This window comes from Rosa chinensis, chromosome 1 (genome assembly GCF_002994745.2).
Source record: "Rosa chinensis cultivar Old Blush chromosome 1, RchiOBHm-V2, whole genome shotgun sequence".
In the NCBI taxonomy this organism is placed as follows: domain Eukaryota; kingdom Viridiplantae; phylum Streptophyta; class Magnoliopsida; order Rosales; family Rosaceae; genus Rosa; species Rosa chinensis.
In genome coordinates, this window is record NC_037088.1 from 34,190,267 (window position 1) to 34,207,210 (window position 16,944).

The following is a 16,944-nucleotide window of genomic DNA, read 5'->3' on the forward strand; positions in this document are numbered from 1 at the left end:
AGTTTTTAATGAACCATGGGTAAAATAGGTAGTTCAAAAATTTAACCATTCTCCCTGAGAATTGGCTTTATTATAATAAGGTGGTGATATCACTACAAAATAAAAGTGGTGGACAAATTTGATGTCCCTTCACTTAGTTTGGTTGTTTTGAATTTTGAGTACATCCTTAGGGTTTACTCCCACATGCTTGTGCTCAACTTGCTGTTGTGTTAGATAAGTACGTAGTTGAAAGTTCTCCCAGCTGCATACATCCTTTGTCCTACATGCTTGTGCTCAATTATCTCATGTTTTTCGACACACAAACATCAGTCTATTTTAGTAGTTCTTGCTTAATCAAGGGATGAGACATGAGTAAATAATTTACTCCCAAGTTTCCTAAAATGTCGGTTAGTGCTTGATTAAGTATGAGACTTTTTTCTTATTACTTTGACTTTTATTTTAATTTAAAAAGTTATGAGTAGTTTCTCTCTTAATTTTAGGGAATATTTTCATTTTTTCATGGGAGCTATTAAATTTTTTTCAAATTTGATATAGTATATTGACTATCTTATCTTCATGTAGAAATAATTTATTTACTAATATCTTTATTATGTGAGGACATATATGGTAGTTCAAAAATTTAACCATCCCTCCTAACAATTGGCTTAATCATATACTAGCATCTTGGCATGCACTACGTGCTTGCCAATTTGCTTTTATTAAAAAAATTAAAAAACTGAAAATTTTAAGGAAATTAAACAAAAAGAAATTTTTTTTTGAAGGCAACAAAAACGTGGGTATTTTTTCCTTGTTTTTTGTTTATAATTTCTTGAAATGAAAAAACTGATTTTGTTTATTTATTATTTTAGCCTTGTAATATCATTTTTATTTTTTAAACAATTCAATCAATAAAGGGCATAATAGGAGTTTCAAAAATTTAACCATCATTCCAAACAATTTGCTTTATATAATACTAGCCTCTTAACATGTGCTCCGCACATGTCAATTTGCTTATTTTCTTGAAAAACAAAATTGTAAATCATATGTACGAACATCCAATCCTATATTTGGGGAAATTCCTTAGTTTATATTAGAGAATAGAGATATTGTTTCCTATTTTATCCTAATTAATTTGCATGCATAAATTAATTTTTATAGTTTTTTTGTTAGTAAGATTTTGTAGAAATAATTATTTTTTTGATTATTTTTTTGGACTATTGCAGTTATAAATCCCACTCCTTGGACAATGCTATCCCACTCCCTCACTCTCACCTCCCACGTTATGTTTTGCTTCTTTTGTTTTTTTTGTTTTTTTTTTGTTTCCAATATTTTCAATTACCAATATATCCTTTATGTGTTAGATTATAAATTATAGAGTTTTTAATGAACCATGGGTAAAATAGGTAGTTCAAAAATTTAACCATTCTCCCTGAGAATTGGCTTTATTATATAAGATTATATAAGATATAAGATAAGATTAATCGACATTTCTTTTTTTGTTTTTTGTGGAAAAGGATTAATCGACATTTTAGGGAACTGAATTTTGGTTGAGTGACTTGAAGTGATTGGCCTTTTTTTCTCCCTCGAACTGAAACGCTAGCTAGTAATAATAAGTAGCCCTGTGGATGCGTACGTAGGCTTGATGTTTAATTACGATTTATGTCCGAGCTACCAGCTAGGGCATTATATAATTTTCAAGTCATAATATCATTGAACTCAATGAAGATCATTATCACTGCCCTTGAAGGGAAACATCTATGAATCAAAACTCATACATCTGTGTTCGACTAAAGTAATGTAGTACGGAGTTCTGCAACCCCATGACTATCTTCTTAAAACGGCTACAAGTATCAAAAACAACACTGAGCAAAAACCACGAACTGCGTACACCCTGAATTTAGGGGGACCAAAAGAACGAAATCCTGACTCCCTTTAATTGATGATTGTTGATCTTAAGAACACAGAGGATAATCCGCTGGTGGTGGCTCTATTGATTGCAGCTCCCCAACTCCATTGTCCACCAAGAAAACCATGGCTAAACCCCAGTTGATATGAACATCCAAGTGACAATGCATCATCCAAGCACCTATATATTAGGGTCAAATAGGCATGTGTGAGTATTAAGTCATTGAATTCATATATATTATGTAACCCAAGATTGTTAGGAATTGTTACCTGGATTGTCAGCTACAAATCTGATGACTGCCCAACCATTTGCGGGCACCGCGACCGTGTTCCTTAGAGGTGGATCAACAAGATTAAACATTTTAGTATCAGTCTTGGGGTTGAAATTTCCGAAACCCTCTGCAAGGATGTAGAAATCATAACCATGGAGATGAATGGGATGGTCCTCGGGTGTGACAATACTTGTGTCTTGTAACACCACCTGCACTCTAGACCCGTACTTCAACTTGTATCCCTTTGTTCCAGAACTCGGTTGCCAAAGCGAGCGGCTGACATTCCCAGTGTAATCAAATTTCCGTGGCGGGTTGGCTGGAAAATCACTAGTGTATACTCCAGGAATGTTTTGCTGGTAAGCTTGGAGAATTGACATGTTGTTCGGAAGCACAAATGAGACATTGTTCATGCTAGCAGTGAAGCGCGTGCCATTGGGGCCTTGGCATCTTCTAGATCGAAAGTGCTTAGGGCATTTGTTGAGTCCGAGACCGATTGTGAAGAAGAGGTTCTCGTCGATTTCAGTTGGGACTTCGACTTTTCTAGGGCTTCTGAAGCTCTTAGTGAAGGCAGATGCAGTGTTTGTGTCATTGAAAGCTGGCAGCTTTGGCATTGTGGGTTTAATTACTGTTTTACCCTTTTTGCAACTTGTAGTGTTGCAACGAATGGACTTGTATTCAAGAATGGCTGTGGTGGTGGTGTTGTCAAATGCAGCATTTTGTGCACTGAAATAGGCACTCGCCGCCAAGTAGTATCGAGATGGTGGCTGGTCCCCGGTGATTAAAACATCAGTAGTCTGGCCTGGGCCTAGCATGAGAACTTTGGTGGTGAAAGGCTTGGTGTACGAGGCATCAGCACTAACCACAGTCAGTTTATGGTTGGCGACGGAGAAGAAAAGAGGTTGGTTGAGGGCGGCGTTTATCACTCTCAGTAGGTTGGTCTCACCAGAGTCTATTGGAACTATGACGGTGCCTGCATGCATAGAAATAATAAGTTAAGAATTATAATAAGTTGCAATTCATCTGTTCAACTTTCAGCACTTGATTGCGTAATTCTATCATGATTTATTTAGAATATATATTCAATGGGAGTTTGAATCAAACCTTTGCTGGAGCAACTGTAAAGATCTCCGGGTTGACCGTTAATGGTATATGCGTTAGAAACATTTGGAGCTGCTCCCGTACGAGTCGCCCTCCTCACCACGTCAATAGGGTTACCATCCCACCACTCACCAAGAAGAAGTGTTGCTTGACGATTCGGTTTAGTGAATGGATACGAGTCTCCTTGTTTCGGATGAATAATAAGTGCTCCATACACGGTGGCTCTAAGCCATGAGCTATGAGCGTGCCACCAGAGAGTACCTTCTTGACCTTGGATTGTAAACCGGTAGGTGTAACTCCCTCCTGGTCTAATAGGACATTGAGTAACAAACTCGGGGCCATCCGCCCATCCGGTTCTCATTTGCCGAATGCCATGCCTGAAGTGTATACATTTTCATGTCAATAACTGATAATGTCATGCAAATATATTATGTGGTTATTAACCGAACTCGTTATTGTAATTTGGGTTCGATCAGATATATTTACCAGTGAATGGTGACATTATATCGAGCTTTGTTAGTGACTTTGACGACCAGAGTGTCGCCATTGTTTACTTCCAAGGTTGGTCCAGGGAACTGTCCATTCACTGTGATGGTATTGTGGGTCTTGCACAGCCTCTTCACTGGTGTTGCTTGGATCTATATTAGTTCCATTGCACGGTTAATTAGTATCTGAATAAAAAGGAAAAGAATAGAATGAACTAAATAATAGAAAAAGAACTTACAACAAATTCATGGTGGTGAGCTTTGGGATCGGCCAAGGTCGACATTGCCGATGAAGCAAAGAGAAGGCAAAGGCCTAGTAGGAAAATGCTATTGAGTGCCTCCATTGAGAACTAGCTAGCGTCGTATGCTTTGCTTAAGGTTTAGTTTGGATATCGAGATATTGGATTAATGAGTGACAAAGTGAGAGATGGGGGATGCTTTTATATATGGGAAAATACAGGTTTGTTGTTTGAGGTTGGAATGCAGTTACGTTTTTGATTGATGAACTTAATTAGTTCAGCTCTATAGGAGTAGTTGTTGCACGGTTGCATCCACTTGCCTATGCTACCGATTAAGATCGATCAATAATGAAGGTTTGCTTTACAAGTCTTCTTTCTGATTGAATTAATGAATTTCTTTAGGGTTTTCGCCAATTTGACCCCTGTTCGTTTCGTTTACACGCACAAATCAAATCCATTAATTCATCATATATTATCCATTTTTATGGAATTATTCTTGCATGTTTATTTAGTTGCAAGTGCTTCGTTAGCTTCGATACTTTTGAGAAATTGTGCGGAAATTCTTGCTATTGATTATGAGTACAAATGGGTAATTCTCGTGGTTATGACATTTTTAGCTCATATGTATGTAACTATTAATTTTCTTGGGAACTAATTCTTGTCTCCCTTAATGTATTCTTTCTAAATGGTTTAAAATCTCTCTCAAAAGAGCAAGAAAAAAAAATATCTCTTGTCGGTCCAAAAAGGAAAAGGAATTGAAATGGCCGAATTAATGGTTTTGATTTGTCATAAAGTAAAGTAATCTCTAAACCCTTATAATTAAACCAAATAATAAAGAACTAGAATATATAAAGAATTGGATCGATCTTGTTAAGTAACTATAAACTAAAATAATGGTCAATTTAACAACCTAATTTACCGTTAAGGTACAGTGTTTATGTAGTCCACAACCTGTGAAGGTCACGATCGAAATGGTAGTTTAGTCGGGTAGACAATATTGTTAGATGGTTGGTTTAAGTCATCTCGATCTAAAATGGAGAGTTTGATTTGTCCACCAATAACACCAGCATCTCTAACTGCTATTCTGTTAGAACTTACTTAAACAGATAGCTTAACTCGAGTTGCAGTAGTAATTCTGTTATATATGAATTAGGTAGCCAGTCACTGGGATACTCACCCATATTTTTGTAATGTCCTTTTCTTTTCTCTCCTCTTTCCTTTAATTCAAAGAATACATAGAAGAATAGGATAATAGGAGAGCAAAAGTCAAAATTAGTTAATTAGTGACTACGACAACATCAAGATACTATGCAGAAGCATATGTTGGGATTAATGTATGGCTTTCACATTGAAATAGTAATTAATTAAGGGGGGTGAAATTTGCACACCCCCTTTTACATTCCACACACCCTCTGTATTTTTTAATATTTCTTATCAATCAACTATATTTCTCTTCTAAAACTACCCTTCCCCCTCCCCCTCTCCCTCTCTCCCCCTCCCCCTCCCTCCCTCCCGGTTTCCACTTCGGCATCAACACTTTCCAAGCCAGTAAAATCAAGAAAGTCTCAAGACCCCAAGCTCCTCTGTCAACATAATCCCCATTGAAGACGAAGACTCGATTCTCTGAAGGGTACCCAGCATCCTTCAGAAGAAAAAGAACGTCGTGCAACTGGCCGTGGACGTCTCCGACGACGACGACGACGACGGTGGAGTCAGGGCCGCAGTCGTCGATCTTGACGCAATTGGTTATTTGTGGAGAATCTTGGAGGCGCAAAGAACCAAGGAATCGAAAACCCGGACGGGAAGAACCTCCGGGAATTGGGTTGGTGTTAGATTTCTTGAAGACCAATCGAAGATGGACATGAGCTTCTGGACCCAGTCCAGGCTGAGCTTCTCGTCGAGGGGGCATTTGATTGGGAAGTCTATCTCCGGCGGCGGCGGCGATGATCCCAGGATCGCTGGTTCTGCAACTTTCAGGACGTGGTTTGGAGATAAAGATTGTTCTTGATGTTGGGATGTGGGTGGCGGAGGATTACAATGAGATGGGTCAGATTCAGGTTCAGATTCAGGCGGAAGAAGAGCTGCAATTTCAATAACATAGAGGGGGGGAGGGAGAGAGAGTCTGAGATTTGGATCAGAAGGGGAAAGAGAGAGAGAAGGGTAGTTTTGGAAGAGAAATATAATGGATTGATAAGAAATATTAAAATAATGCAAAGGGTGTGTCGAATGTAAAAGGGGGTGTGCAAATTTCACCCCCCTTAATTAAAGTGTGAAGCATATAAATAATGATGCGACCGATAATATTATTTGAACGGCATAAAATAATGCTGATTTAACATTTGCGGGTTAATATTCTAAATGGATCTGGAATCAGTCTACCAACTCATAATAAATCCGCTTAATTAATAATTATTTTATCTTTTCAAAAAAAAAAAAAATTATCAAAGCGGATCGAGTTGGGTGATCTGAATGCTGCATAGAAAATGGATAGTGTCGAGTAATCTTTTCTTCCTTTTTTTCTTTTAAAGAGTTTGGAACCCAGCCAAGCTGAGAGGCTTAGCCTCACGCTCGGTTAGGAACAACCAGGTACAGAAAGGGGAGCTAATCTACTTGTATACCCAGAACTCTGCTTATATTATTTTGAATTCTTAATGCGAACTTTCCCAAAAAAAAAAGGTCTGATTTTGCTTTGTTTATTACCTGTCCAAAGTTTAAAGCATACTCATCCATCAAAGAAAGCGAATTCCGTAAGTGTGAAATTTTACCTTACATGAACACCATCATCTGCAAAAAGTAGATGAGATGGAGGAGAGATGATTGATTGCGAAGCAATATTTACTCTTGTTCCTGGTGATCAGAGATGTAAGGCCATGCCTCAATACCTCTGTAAACAAAGCCCTCACTGAACCCAAGAGCTTTGAGAGCTCACAGCAAGAAATTCTAGTCCAGGGTGTCAAAAGCTTTTCTGATATCAAATTTGATAGCGACGTCGTTCCCGTATTTGCATTTTTGATCCAACAAATTAACACACTCAGAAGTAAGAACAATGGGATCAATGATGGAACGTCCCCTGATAAATGCACTTTGATTACTGGAAATAATTCTTGAGGCAATAGGGCCAAGTCTATCAGCAACAATCTGTGTAATGACCTTGAAAACAAAATTTGCAAGTGCAATTAGCCGAAAGTCCGAAATACTTTCTGAGTCCTGTATCTTCGGAATAAGAATGAGGATATTCAAATTGAAGTGCGGCATAATAAATCCATCCCTAAAGAAGCTTTGGACAGCAAGAGTTACATCTTTAGCTACCACTGACCAACAAAATTTAAAAAAGTTCCCTCCAAAACTATCCGGTCCTGGTGCGTTGTTCTCATCCATAGCCTGCACGGGCCTGTTCTCCTCAGGGGAAGGTAAGGCCAAAAGCATTGTACGTGTTCTCTTCCTCAATTACCATGGATGGGATAACTCTTTCCACTAAGCCAATGTCAAGAATCTGGGGGTCTCTGGTAAAGCAATCTTGGAAGTGTTGCACATCGTGGGCAGTGATTGCAGCTTGGTCACTAATAACCATTTCCCCAACTAACAAGGAAGAGATTGAGTTATGGAGGCATCAGATATTAATCATGTTGTGAAGAAAAGCAGTGTTTCGGTCCCCATCTTTTAGCCATCTTAAACTTGACTTGTCCCACAAAAAATCTACTTGGAGAGACAAGTCAAGAAGATACTTGGTGTGAGCAGCGATTTTTATAGTGGTCCTCTCATTAGACTGGCCGTGAGTAGAAATGTTGGAGGTGAAAAATTCCGTAGAGGAGTTTGACCCAACAATTAATGCGGACTGGAGCGGGAGCTGACCTGGGAACAATCGAGAAGCTTCCCTCGAGCGTTGACCTGGAGTTTGACCGTCAGCTCGAGGAAAAGGGGGGGTACCTGCAGAAAACCCTCCGATGCCTAAGTCAGCACGTTTCTTAATTGTGGAGTAGAGATTGTCGGAATGAGATGCCTTACCTCGATATCGAGCAGCCTATTTATAGGTGTACCTCGGCGTGGGCTGCAAGTAAACTTGCACAGCAAGTCGCAGCGACTTGAGCGGCACTCCGTCATCAAGGCCATATTTATTTCTGCAATAACCGTCACTTATTGGCGGCCATGATTGACATACTGAATGCCACATTTATCATCATATTTACAGCAACATCAATTGTTGCATTTATTGCTGCCATTACTTCTCTTTAATTGCTTTGATTGCACGGTCAAATTAATTGACCACCCCCACAATGCCCCCAAATTTTCTCCTTGGGAATTCATCCCAAGAGAAAATTTCCAAAGCTTAAATTTCTCTATGGGCTCCACATCTTTATATTTCTCTTTGAGCAACCCTCTTTGAATTTCATCCAGGCCTTCCTCGTGTTGATCCATCCTCGTGCTGAAAATGTAGATGCCCGTATAAGAAGATCTTCGCTCCTTATTTAGAGTCGGCATCTCATCTCGTCGATGACGCCGACGCCGACGTGCCCAAATCAGGACTCAAATCTGCCTTTGTCATGCAGCCATTCTAGTGTAGGGTCTTTGCGTTGCGGACTCGTCTGCTTGTGGAGTCTCTGGTGCCTCGCCCACAACGCCAAAGCCTAGTTTCTAGTCTCGCCTGCGCTAGGTGCCCTCGCTGAGCTACCTCGTTCCTAAGCCGTGCCCCAGTGCAGCTCAAACCAGACTCTGAGCCTGAGGTACCATACTATGAAACTCTTCCTCTTTTCCCTTCATAGTCACCTAACATTCTGTGACGTCGGCCTCGACGTCATGACGTCTCCTTCACAATGACCATGATGTCGACGTCGACGTAGGAGTTGATGACGTCTTCTTTAATGTCTATGATGTCAACCTCGACGGCGGTGACTTTTCCTCAATAACCTCGACACCAGCCTCGACGTCGGTGACATCCTTCTCAATTACTATGATGCCAGCCTCGACGTCGATGATGTAGCCCTCAATAACCTCGACGTTGGTGTCAACCTCGACGTCGGCAACGTTTTTCTCAATAACCTCGGCGTCAACCTCGACGTAGGCGACGTCTTTCGCAATAACCTCAATGTCAACTTCTACATTGGTGTCTCGTCGTCGACCCTTGGTGTCAACCTTTACGTCGTCGTCTTGTCGTCGGAGTAGGCATTTTTCTCAATAACCTCACCTCAACGTCGACCTCGACCTCGATGTCGGTGTCGACCTCGACGTTGGCGTCTCGATCTCGATGTCGCTGACATCTTTCTCAATGCCTTTAGTGCCAATCTCTATACCGGTGTTCACTTCGACGAGGGCGCCTTGACGTTGACGGCGTCAACCTCGGGTCGGCGTAGGCATCCACTTTGATGAAGGCAAGGGCGTCTCGACGTCTGCGTAGGTGTCTACTTCGACAAGGGTGCCTCGACGTCGGCGTCCATTTCGATAAGGGTGCCTTGATGTCGGGGTCCATTTCGACAAGGGTGCCTCAAAATCGAAGTCTATTTCGACGAGGGTGTCTCGAAATCAAAATCTATTTTGACGAGGGTGCCTCGAAATCGACTCTATTTCGGCGAGGATGCCTCGAAATCGAAGTCTATTTCGACGAGGGTGTCTCGAAATCGACTCTCCTATGCGCGCAGAAATCGGCGTCTATTTCAGCGATGATGCCTCAAAATCGGCGTCTATTTAGACGAGGATACCCCGAAATCGGCGTCTATTTCGGCGATGATGCCTTGGAATCGATGTCTATTTCAACGAGGATGCCTGTCCAAGAAGTCTATTTCGGCGATGATGCCTCGAAATAGAAATTTATTTCGGCGAGGATGCCTCGAAATCGAAGTCTATTTCGGCGAGGATGCCTCGAAATCAGCGTCTATTTCGACGAGGATGCCTCGAAATCGAAGTGTATTTCGGCGAGGATGCCTCGAAATCGAAGTCTATTTCGACGAGGGTGCCGCCAAATCGACTCTCCTGTGTGCCCCCTTGTATTTTCGACGAGGATGCCTCAAAATCGAAGTCTATTTCGGCGAGGTCGCCTCGAAATCGGAGTCTATTTCGGCGAGGTCGCCTCGAAATCGGAGTCTATTTCGGCAAGGGCACCTCGAAATCGCAGTCTATTTCGGCAAGGGCGCCTCGAAATCGCAGTCTATTTCGGTGAGGCCGCCTCGAAATCGGAGTCTATGTCTACGAGGACGCCTCGTAATCTTTGAAATCATCAATCTTAACGTCAAACTACGTAACGACGTCGGCCCTCGCAACGACCGTCATGGCTTTGATACATACTCCGTAATCTTCGAAATCATCAATCTTAACGTCAGACTACCTAACGACGTCGGCCCTCACAACAACCGTCATGGCTTCGATACATACTCCGTATTCCTTTCTCCTATTAGCCCCCTTGTTTTTCTTAGCTGTGCGCGTAGACGCTCAGAAAGAAAAACAAAACAAACGTAAAATATTCGAGACAAGGAGCCAAGCAAAACAATAAAAGAATCGAAACCAAACCAGAATGGAGGATCTATCTGTCTTGCATTGCGTCTTAACAACATCTGGGGATAGGATTGCCCCCAATTCTTGGACAGGACCGGTTACACACCCCATATCCTGCATGATTAAAATCCGTCACGCCATCCCACCCCCGCCTGTAACGAGGGTGTGGTCCATCATCCCACCCCGCCTTCGGTGAGGGGTGAGGCACGCCATCCCACCCCCGCCTGCAGCGAGGGTGTGGTCCATCATCCCACCCCCGCCTTCGGTGAGGGGTGAGGCACGCTATCCCACCCCCGCCTGTAGCGAGGGTGTGGTCCATCATCCCACCCCCGCCTCGGCGAGGGGTGAGGCCCGCCATCCCACCCCCGCCTGCAGCGAGGGTGTGGTCCATCATCCTACCCCCGCCCTCGGCGAGGGGTGAGGTACGTCATCCCACCCCCGCCTGCAGCGAGGGTGTGGTCCATCATCCTACCCCCGCCCTCGGCGAGGGGTGAGGCACGCCATCCCACCCCCGCCTGCAGTAAGGGTGTGGTCCTTCATCCCACCCCCGCCCTAGGCGAGGGGTGAGGCACGCCATCCCACCCCCGCCTGTAGCGAGGGCGTGGTCCATCATCCCACCCCCGCCCGCAACGAGGGTGTGGTCCATCATCCCACCCTCGCCGCCAGCGAGGGTGAGGTACGCCATCCTCCCCGAAGCATTAAGGTAACTGTCCTACTCGAGGAACCAGGTCCTATAAATCAAATGTTATTGTCCTACTCGAGGAACCAGTTTCGAACCATTAAGGCAACTGTCCTACTCGAGGAACCAACTCCTATGAATCAAATCAACTGTCCTACTCGAGGAACCAGTTCCGAACCATTTAGGCAACTGTCCTGCTCGAGGAACCAGCTCCTACGAATCAAACGTAACTGTCCTACTCGAGGAACCAGCTCCTATGAATCAAATCAACTGTCCTACTCGAGGAACCAGTTCCGAACCATTTAGGCAATTGTCCTGCTCGAGGAACTAGCTCCTACGAATCAAACGTAACTGTCCTACTCGAGGAACCAGTTTCGAACCATTAAGGCAACTGTCCTACTCGAGGAACCAGCTCCTACGAATCAAATCAATTGTCTTACTTGAGGAACCAGTTTCTACAAATTGAATGCAACTGTCCTACTCGAGGAACCAGTCATACATTTTAATAGGACTGTCCTACTCGAGGAACCAGTCCCAGTGATACTATTCACGTGAGAAATACAAAATACATAATTTCAATAGTCTCTCGAATGAGATATCAACACGCGCAAAAATCACTTAAACTCTTTTATGCTTCTTACCTGAGTTTTACGAGTTGTGCCATCTTTTGATCAAAATGAAGTCACCATATTATCGTACCTTCTCCATTACTCGAGATGAATTTCGATGCGTGGACTTTTCCATGAACCCTTTGATTGCCTTAATTTATATCATTTTATACTGAAGGAGTTTACCAGCCTTCATTGCTGTAATGATTGCTGGTCGCACTCCCTGACACTTATATATTCTGTGTCCCCTTGTCTCGTGGAGCGGGCAATATCGACTTCTTTCAACCTCGTCACTAGCCTCTGGTTGGGGGGCGGCTTTTCAAATATTCCTTCATGACTGTGTCTTTTGTATATGGTCACGGGGTGAATCGTAAACCATTCTTCAAGGGGATAATCTTGAGGCTTCCCTCCTTTATCACTCTGAATGTCATTCTTTGTGTTATTCCATTCAACTTCTCTCGAGGTGACAACGGCAGTGAGTTGGGCTTCGCGTGCTTCTTTGGCTTTTTCAATTCTGATCTCCCCCTGAACCCTTGTAATGATGTCATCCATGTCCTTTGGCGGATCATGCAGCAAACTTTCGCATAATGGGGTCCCCAAAAGCAATCCTTCTCGGAAGGCGATCGCGGCGAATTGGGGATCACAATTAACATGGCGCATTTCAGCTGTAAATCTTTCGAAAAATTTCCCTACCTTTTCCCCTGGCTTCTGCTTGGTACTGAAAAAGTTGCCATGTCCTTCTTTTGTTTGCGATTGCAAAAGTATTGTGAAATGAAAGCGCGGCTCAATGTGTCGAAATCTAGTATAGAATGCGGCTTGAGGTCTTGAAACCATGTCGACGCCGGCCCCGTGAGACTGGAAGGGAAGATCTTGCACATTAGTTTCTCGTCGGTTGTCTCGATGGACATCTGTTGCTTGTACCCCTTGATATGGTCTACCGGATCGGTCGTTCCGTCATATTTGTGGAATAACGGAGTGGTAAACCGGCGAGGTTTTGTCGCGTTTAAAATGTCGTCGGTAAACGGCGACTTACCAACGTCTCTTACGATTTCCGCTGCCAGTTCTCGAGGGCCGGCACGTTTGCATGAATCAATCATTTTTTCCATCTTCTCGCACCACGATTCATTGCGCACCCTTTTGGATTGGCCTACTCCGGTTCCGTTCTGCCCCCCATTTGCCGTGCCTCCCACCCCCTCGACGAGGGGTCCACCAGAGATTCCTCCCATAACGCCGCTGGCGCCTGCGTTCGCTACTCCGTTGTTAGTTTGATGGAGGTCACCGAAGGCGTCGTCGTCTGACGAATCACTGTCAAGTTGTAGGAACCTTTCAAGTTTTCGTCGTCGACGAGCCTCACGGTCCTGCTTTTCCCTCCGCAATTGCTCGAGTTCTTGCCTTAGCCTTTGCATTTCGTCAGCCGGAGGCAAGTTCAGGTCGCCGATGGGACTCTGGATGGACCCGTTCGGTGGCTGGTGGGGAGGAATTTCATCACTACCAGTCCTCAGTGACAGAAATGGAATCCCGTCAGGGGAAGCTCCCGCCATCACTTTTTAGGGAAAAGTGTTTCCCACAGACGGCGCCACTTGTTGGAGGTGAAAAATTCCGTAGAGGAGTTTGACCCAACAATTAATGCGGACTGGAGCGGGAGCTGACCTGGGAACAATCGAGAAGCTTCCCTCGAGCGTTGACCTGGAGTTTGACCGTCAGCTCGAGGAAAAGGGGGGATACCTGCAGAAAACCCTCCGATGCCTAAGTCAGCACGTTTCTTAATTGTGGAGTAGAGATTGTCAGAATGAGATGCCTTACCTCGATATCGAGCAGCCTATTTATAGGTGTACCTCGGCGTGGGCTGCAAGTAAACTTGCACAGCAAGTCGCAGCGACTTGAGCGGCACTCCGTCATCAAGGCCATATTTATTTCTGCAATAACCGTCACTTATTGGCGGCCATGATTGACATACTGAATGCCGCATTTATCGTCATATTTACAGCAACATCAATTGTTGCATTTATTGCTGCCATTACTTCTCTTTAATTGCTTTGATTGCACGGTCAAATTAATTGACCACCCCCACAAGAAATCTCAGCCTGAATGGCATCAAGTGCGGCTCTGGAATCAGCTATCTGGACATGCACATTTTCAACATGTTCTTTGCTCAAGATTTTAGCATGCCTTTCAGAGCATGAAGCTTTGAAGCAAGGATGAATTGTGGGCAGCCGTAAAAATATAAAGAACTCCAGAAAGCCTGAACAAGGGGTAAAAAAATCTGATTTCTACAGCCAGATACTCTGGAACAGAAAGGGAGGACGTGGGATGGCACCCAGCTTTGAACAAGATATTAATATGGGGCAGTGGTCAGAAGTTGCTTTTGTGAGAATGTAGCAATCCAAGGAGTTCCAAGAGTTTAACCATTCCAAATTACCTAAAGCTCTGTCAAGCCTTACTTCTGTGTATTTATTTGAACTAGTGTAGGCAAGGCTGGAATGTCCAAGAGATCACAAGCGGCACACATCTGACGACAAGAGACTGCGTTAGGAAGATAACCCGCGCTTTTCATGAGCTCCAAATACACAATTGAAGTAGCTGAAAACTATTCACATACCCTGGCCATACTGAGAGTGAAGGAGGCTAATGTCTTGCCACAAAAGTCTTCTGCTCAATACTGAAGTTTTAGCATATATAGACTAATGTAAAAGTGCAAGAAACACCCTCATAGTTGCAGGACACAGTAATTTGCTTGTCTGAGCAAGAGAGGACCTGTACCCTGAGAGTTTCATGGAACAAAAACCACAAATTGGGGTCTTGCTTACCTCTATTATTAGTTGCAACAAGTTGAAGGCTCAGAGACCTCTAAAAAGAGAAAGGCACAGAGTTAAAAAGAACAAAAGGCTCTGAAATACATACAATGCATGAGAGCTCTATGGGAGCACACCAAACTAGCAAGTGGTTGTTGAGTGTCATCGTTGGCGATGTGACGAGCATTCCAATAAAGAATTATCATTCAAAAATGTATGTGTTTCGCGCTCTTCTGAACAATAGCGCGGTATTACCTGGTTTCAACCTGACATTATTCTTCTCAGATTTCTTTAACATCTTCATAACCTTCTTAGTAACTACAGATGTGAATTCACTTTCCCCAAGTGGAGCCTGTTTGGAGTTTACCTCATTCACAATGCCTTCAAGTGAATCCCTTTATAGAACATTAAGTTCTGGAGCCAACTGCTTACTGAAACCCGGCAGTGCGCTGGCAGTGGATGAGCTATCCTGGATAGGAGCATTATTGGCTGGAGGAACAGCTTCAATCAGTAGTGGAATCTGAGGTTGGATAACGACCTGAAATGATGGTCCAACCATTGCACGCTGGGCAATTTCAACGTCGGTGGGTGCTGCCTCAACGATGAAAGGCTAAGGTGCTTCACCGACGGGCTGTGCGCTATGGCCAGCTATGCTAGGTGATGCAAGAGAGGCACGGACAGTAGGCCGTGCACGATCAGCAGGGGCATAAATATTAAAATATATATACACACACACATATTTTTATGGTTTCTTGTGTAAGTTTCACACATGGGCGGATCCAAGTAGAAGCCTGGGCGGGCTGGAGCCCGTTCGAGATTTTTAGGCTTAAAAAAAAAATTAGATGTATACTTTAATTGATGTGAGTTTAAATGTTTAATTGACGTGGGTAAGTGGGTTTAATTGACTTCAAAACTTATCAAGGTCGATCAATGGGTCTTCTTTCTGCTGTGCAATTGTTGTGGGTTTAATTGATTTCAATACTTATCATTTTATCAATTGTTGTGCTATCTCAATATCTCGGCCAGGAGCTTGGCCTCATTTGAATGTCGAGTAATCAATTCAAGTTTATAGAGTTAACTTTGCAGATTGGGCTTGGTTTTATTTGCTAACTATTTCGTCTTATCCATGGCTTTATATTCAGAACAAACTTTTGGGTTGAAAAAAAAAAACTATATATATGATTTATATTTTTTGTTTATATGTATGTTTGTTTAACGAAGCCACCCGAACTCTCAAATTATCGAAGTTAAACTCCTCTCTGGCTCTTCCATTCTCTCCGTCCATCACAAATTCTTATTCTTCTTCTTCGCAAAAATGCCTAAATTACGGACTAAATTCAATCTTTAAACACTTGAACTCTCAAGTTCTTATCTCCCCACTCTTGTATTCGCACACCTGTGCATTATTGTACTAAAAAAAAAAATTTGGGCTTCGCCCAAAGGGACACATAAATATGTAGCCCTCCCTATTTTCAAATCCTAGATCCGCCACTGGTTTCACATAGAAAACTATGGTGATGATTCTTGTAAATTAACTTGCATTCATGTAGCATAAAATTAGTTGATTTATTTACTATTACCGAGTGTTCAAAGAGTGGTGTTCTACCCGAGGAAGGGAGGTATTTGTCAGTTTAATTCCTTTATTAATTGAGTTGTTTTAATAACTTGTTTTATTAATTACGGGTCGTGCGAGTAACCCATTTAATAACCATTAATTGAGTTGGGTTTACGTGTGCATATCTAGACACATTTACTTAACACAACCCAAACCTAATTACATGATATGAGGTAGTGACAACTTCCTGTATTTTGTATGCTTCTGGAGAGGTTAATTGTGCTAAAAATGCCTCCGACTCTCATGAGAGAGAAATATCGCCTCTCTACCCTCAGCGACAAACCTCCTCGCATGCCCCTCCCCTCAGCGAGTAGCAGCGACAAATCTCCAGTAAGGCAGATACAGTGGTTACCGGCGGCTCTCTAAGGCAACAGTGGTGAAGCTTGCTCAAGCTTCTGATGGAGGCAGCGGCAGGCTAGAACCTGCTCTAGGTCCTGGTCTCAATTGGACTTGGACCAGATCTGCTAGGGTTCACTAGCATTGGGCCTTGGCAATTTGGCTAGGGTTTCTTGTGGACTGCGATGTTTTGTGCTGGTGGGCTTGGTTGTTCATGGCCCATCAGCAAATTAGTATATTATTGTTGGTGATACTCCTTTCTTTTTTGAATGGTGGTATAACTAATCTTATCTCTTTGTGAGAGAATAGGTCGCAAAAGATCTAGTAGCTCTATTGATCCACTTTATTCTACTTTGGAGTACTAGGTCTTTTGCTGAATAAAAGTGAGTGAACTTTCCAAAAGATAGGTGTACTGGAGATATTGGGAGCTTGTTTTGGTTCTAGAATAGGTTT

The 16,944-nt window shown here is 43.0% G+C and overlaps 1 protein-coding gene across 1 annotated transcript; it reads right to left on the bottom strand.

Annotated features, from left to right (window-relative positions):
* Positions 1 to 1,705: 1,705 nt before the first annotated feature.
* LOC112176703 (laccase-12) lies at positions 1,706 to 4,153 on the bottom strand. Its single transcript, XM_024314758.2, has 5 exons — positions 3,979 to 4,153; positions 3,741 to 3,892; positions 3,258 to 3,631; positions 2,155 to 3,126; positions 1,706 to 2,065 (listed from the first exon to the last, which is right to left on the bottom strand). The coding sequence occupies exons 1-5, from the start codon at positions 4,081 to 4,083 to the stop codon at positions 1,932 to 1,934; spliced, it is 1,737 nt and encodes a 578-aa protein (XP_024170526.1). The 5' UTR covers positions 4,084 to 4,153; the 3' UTR covers positions 1,706 to 1,931.
* Positions 4,154 to 16,944: the final 12,791 nt, after the last annotated feature.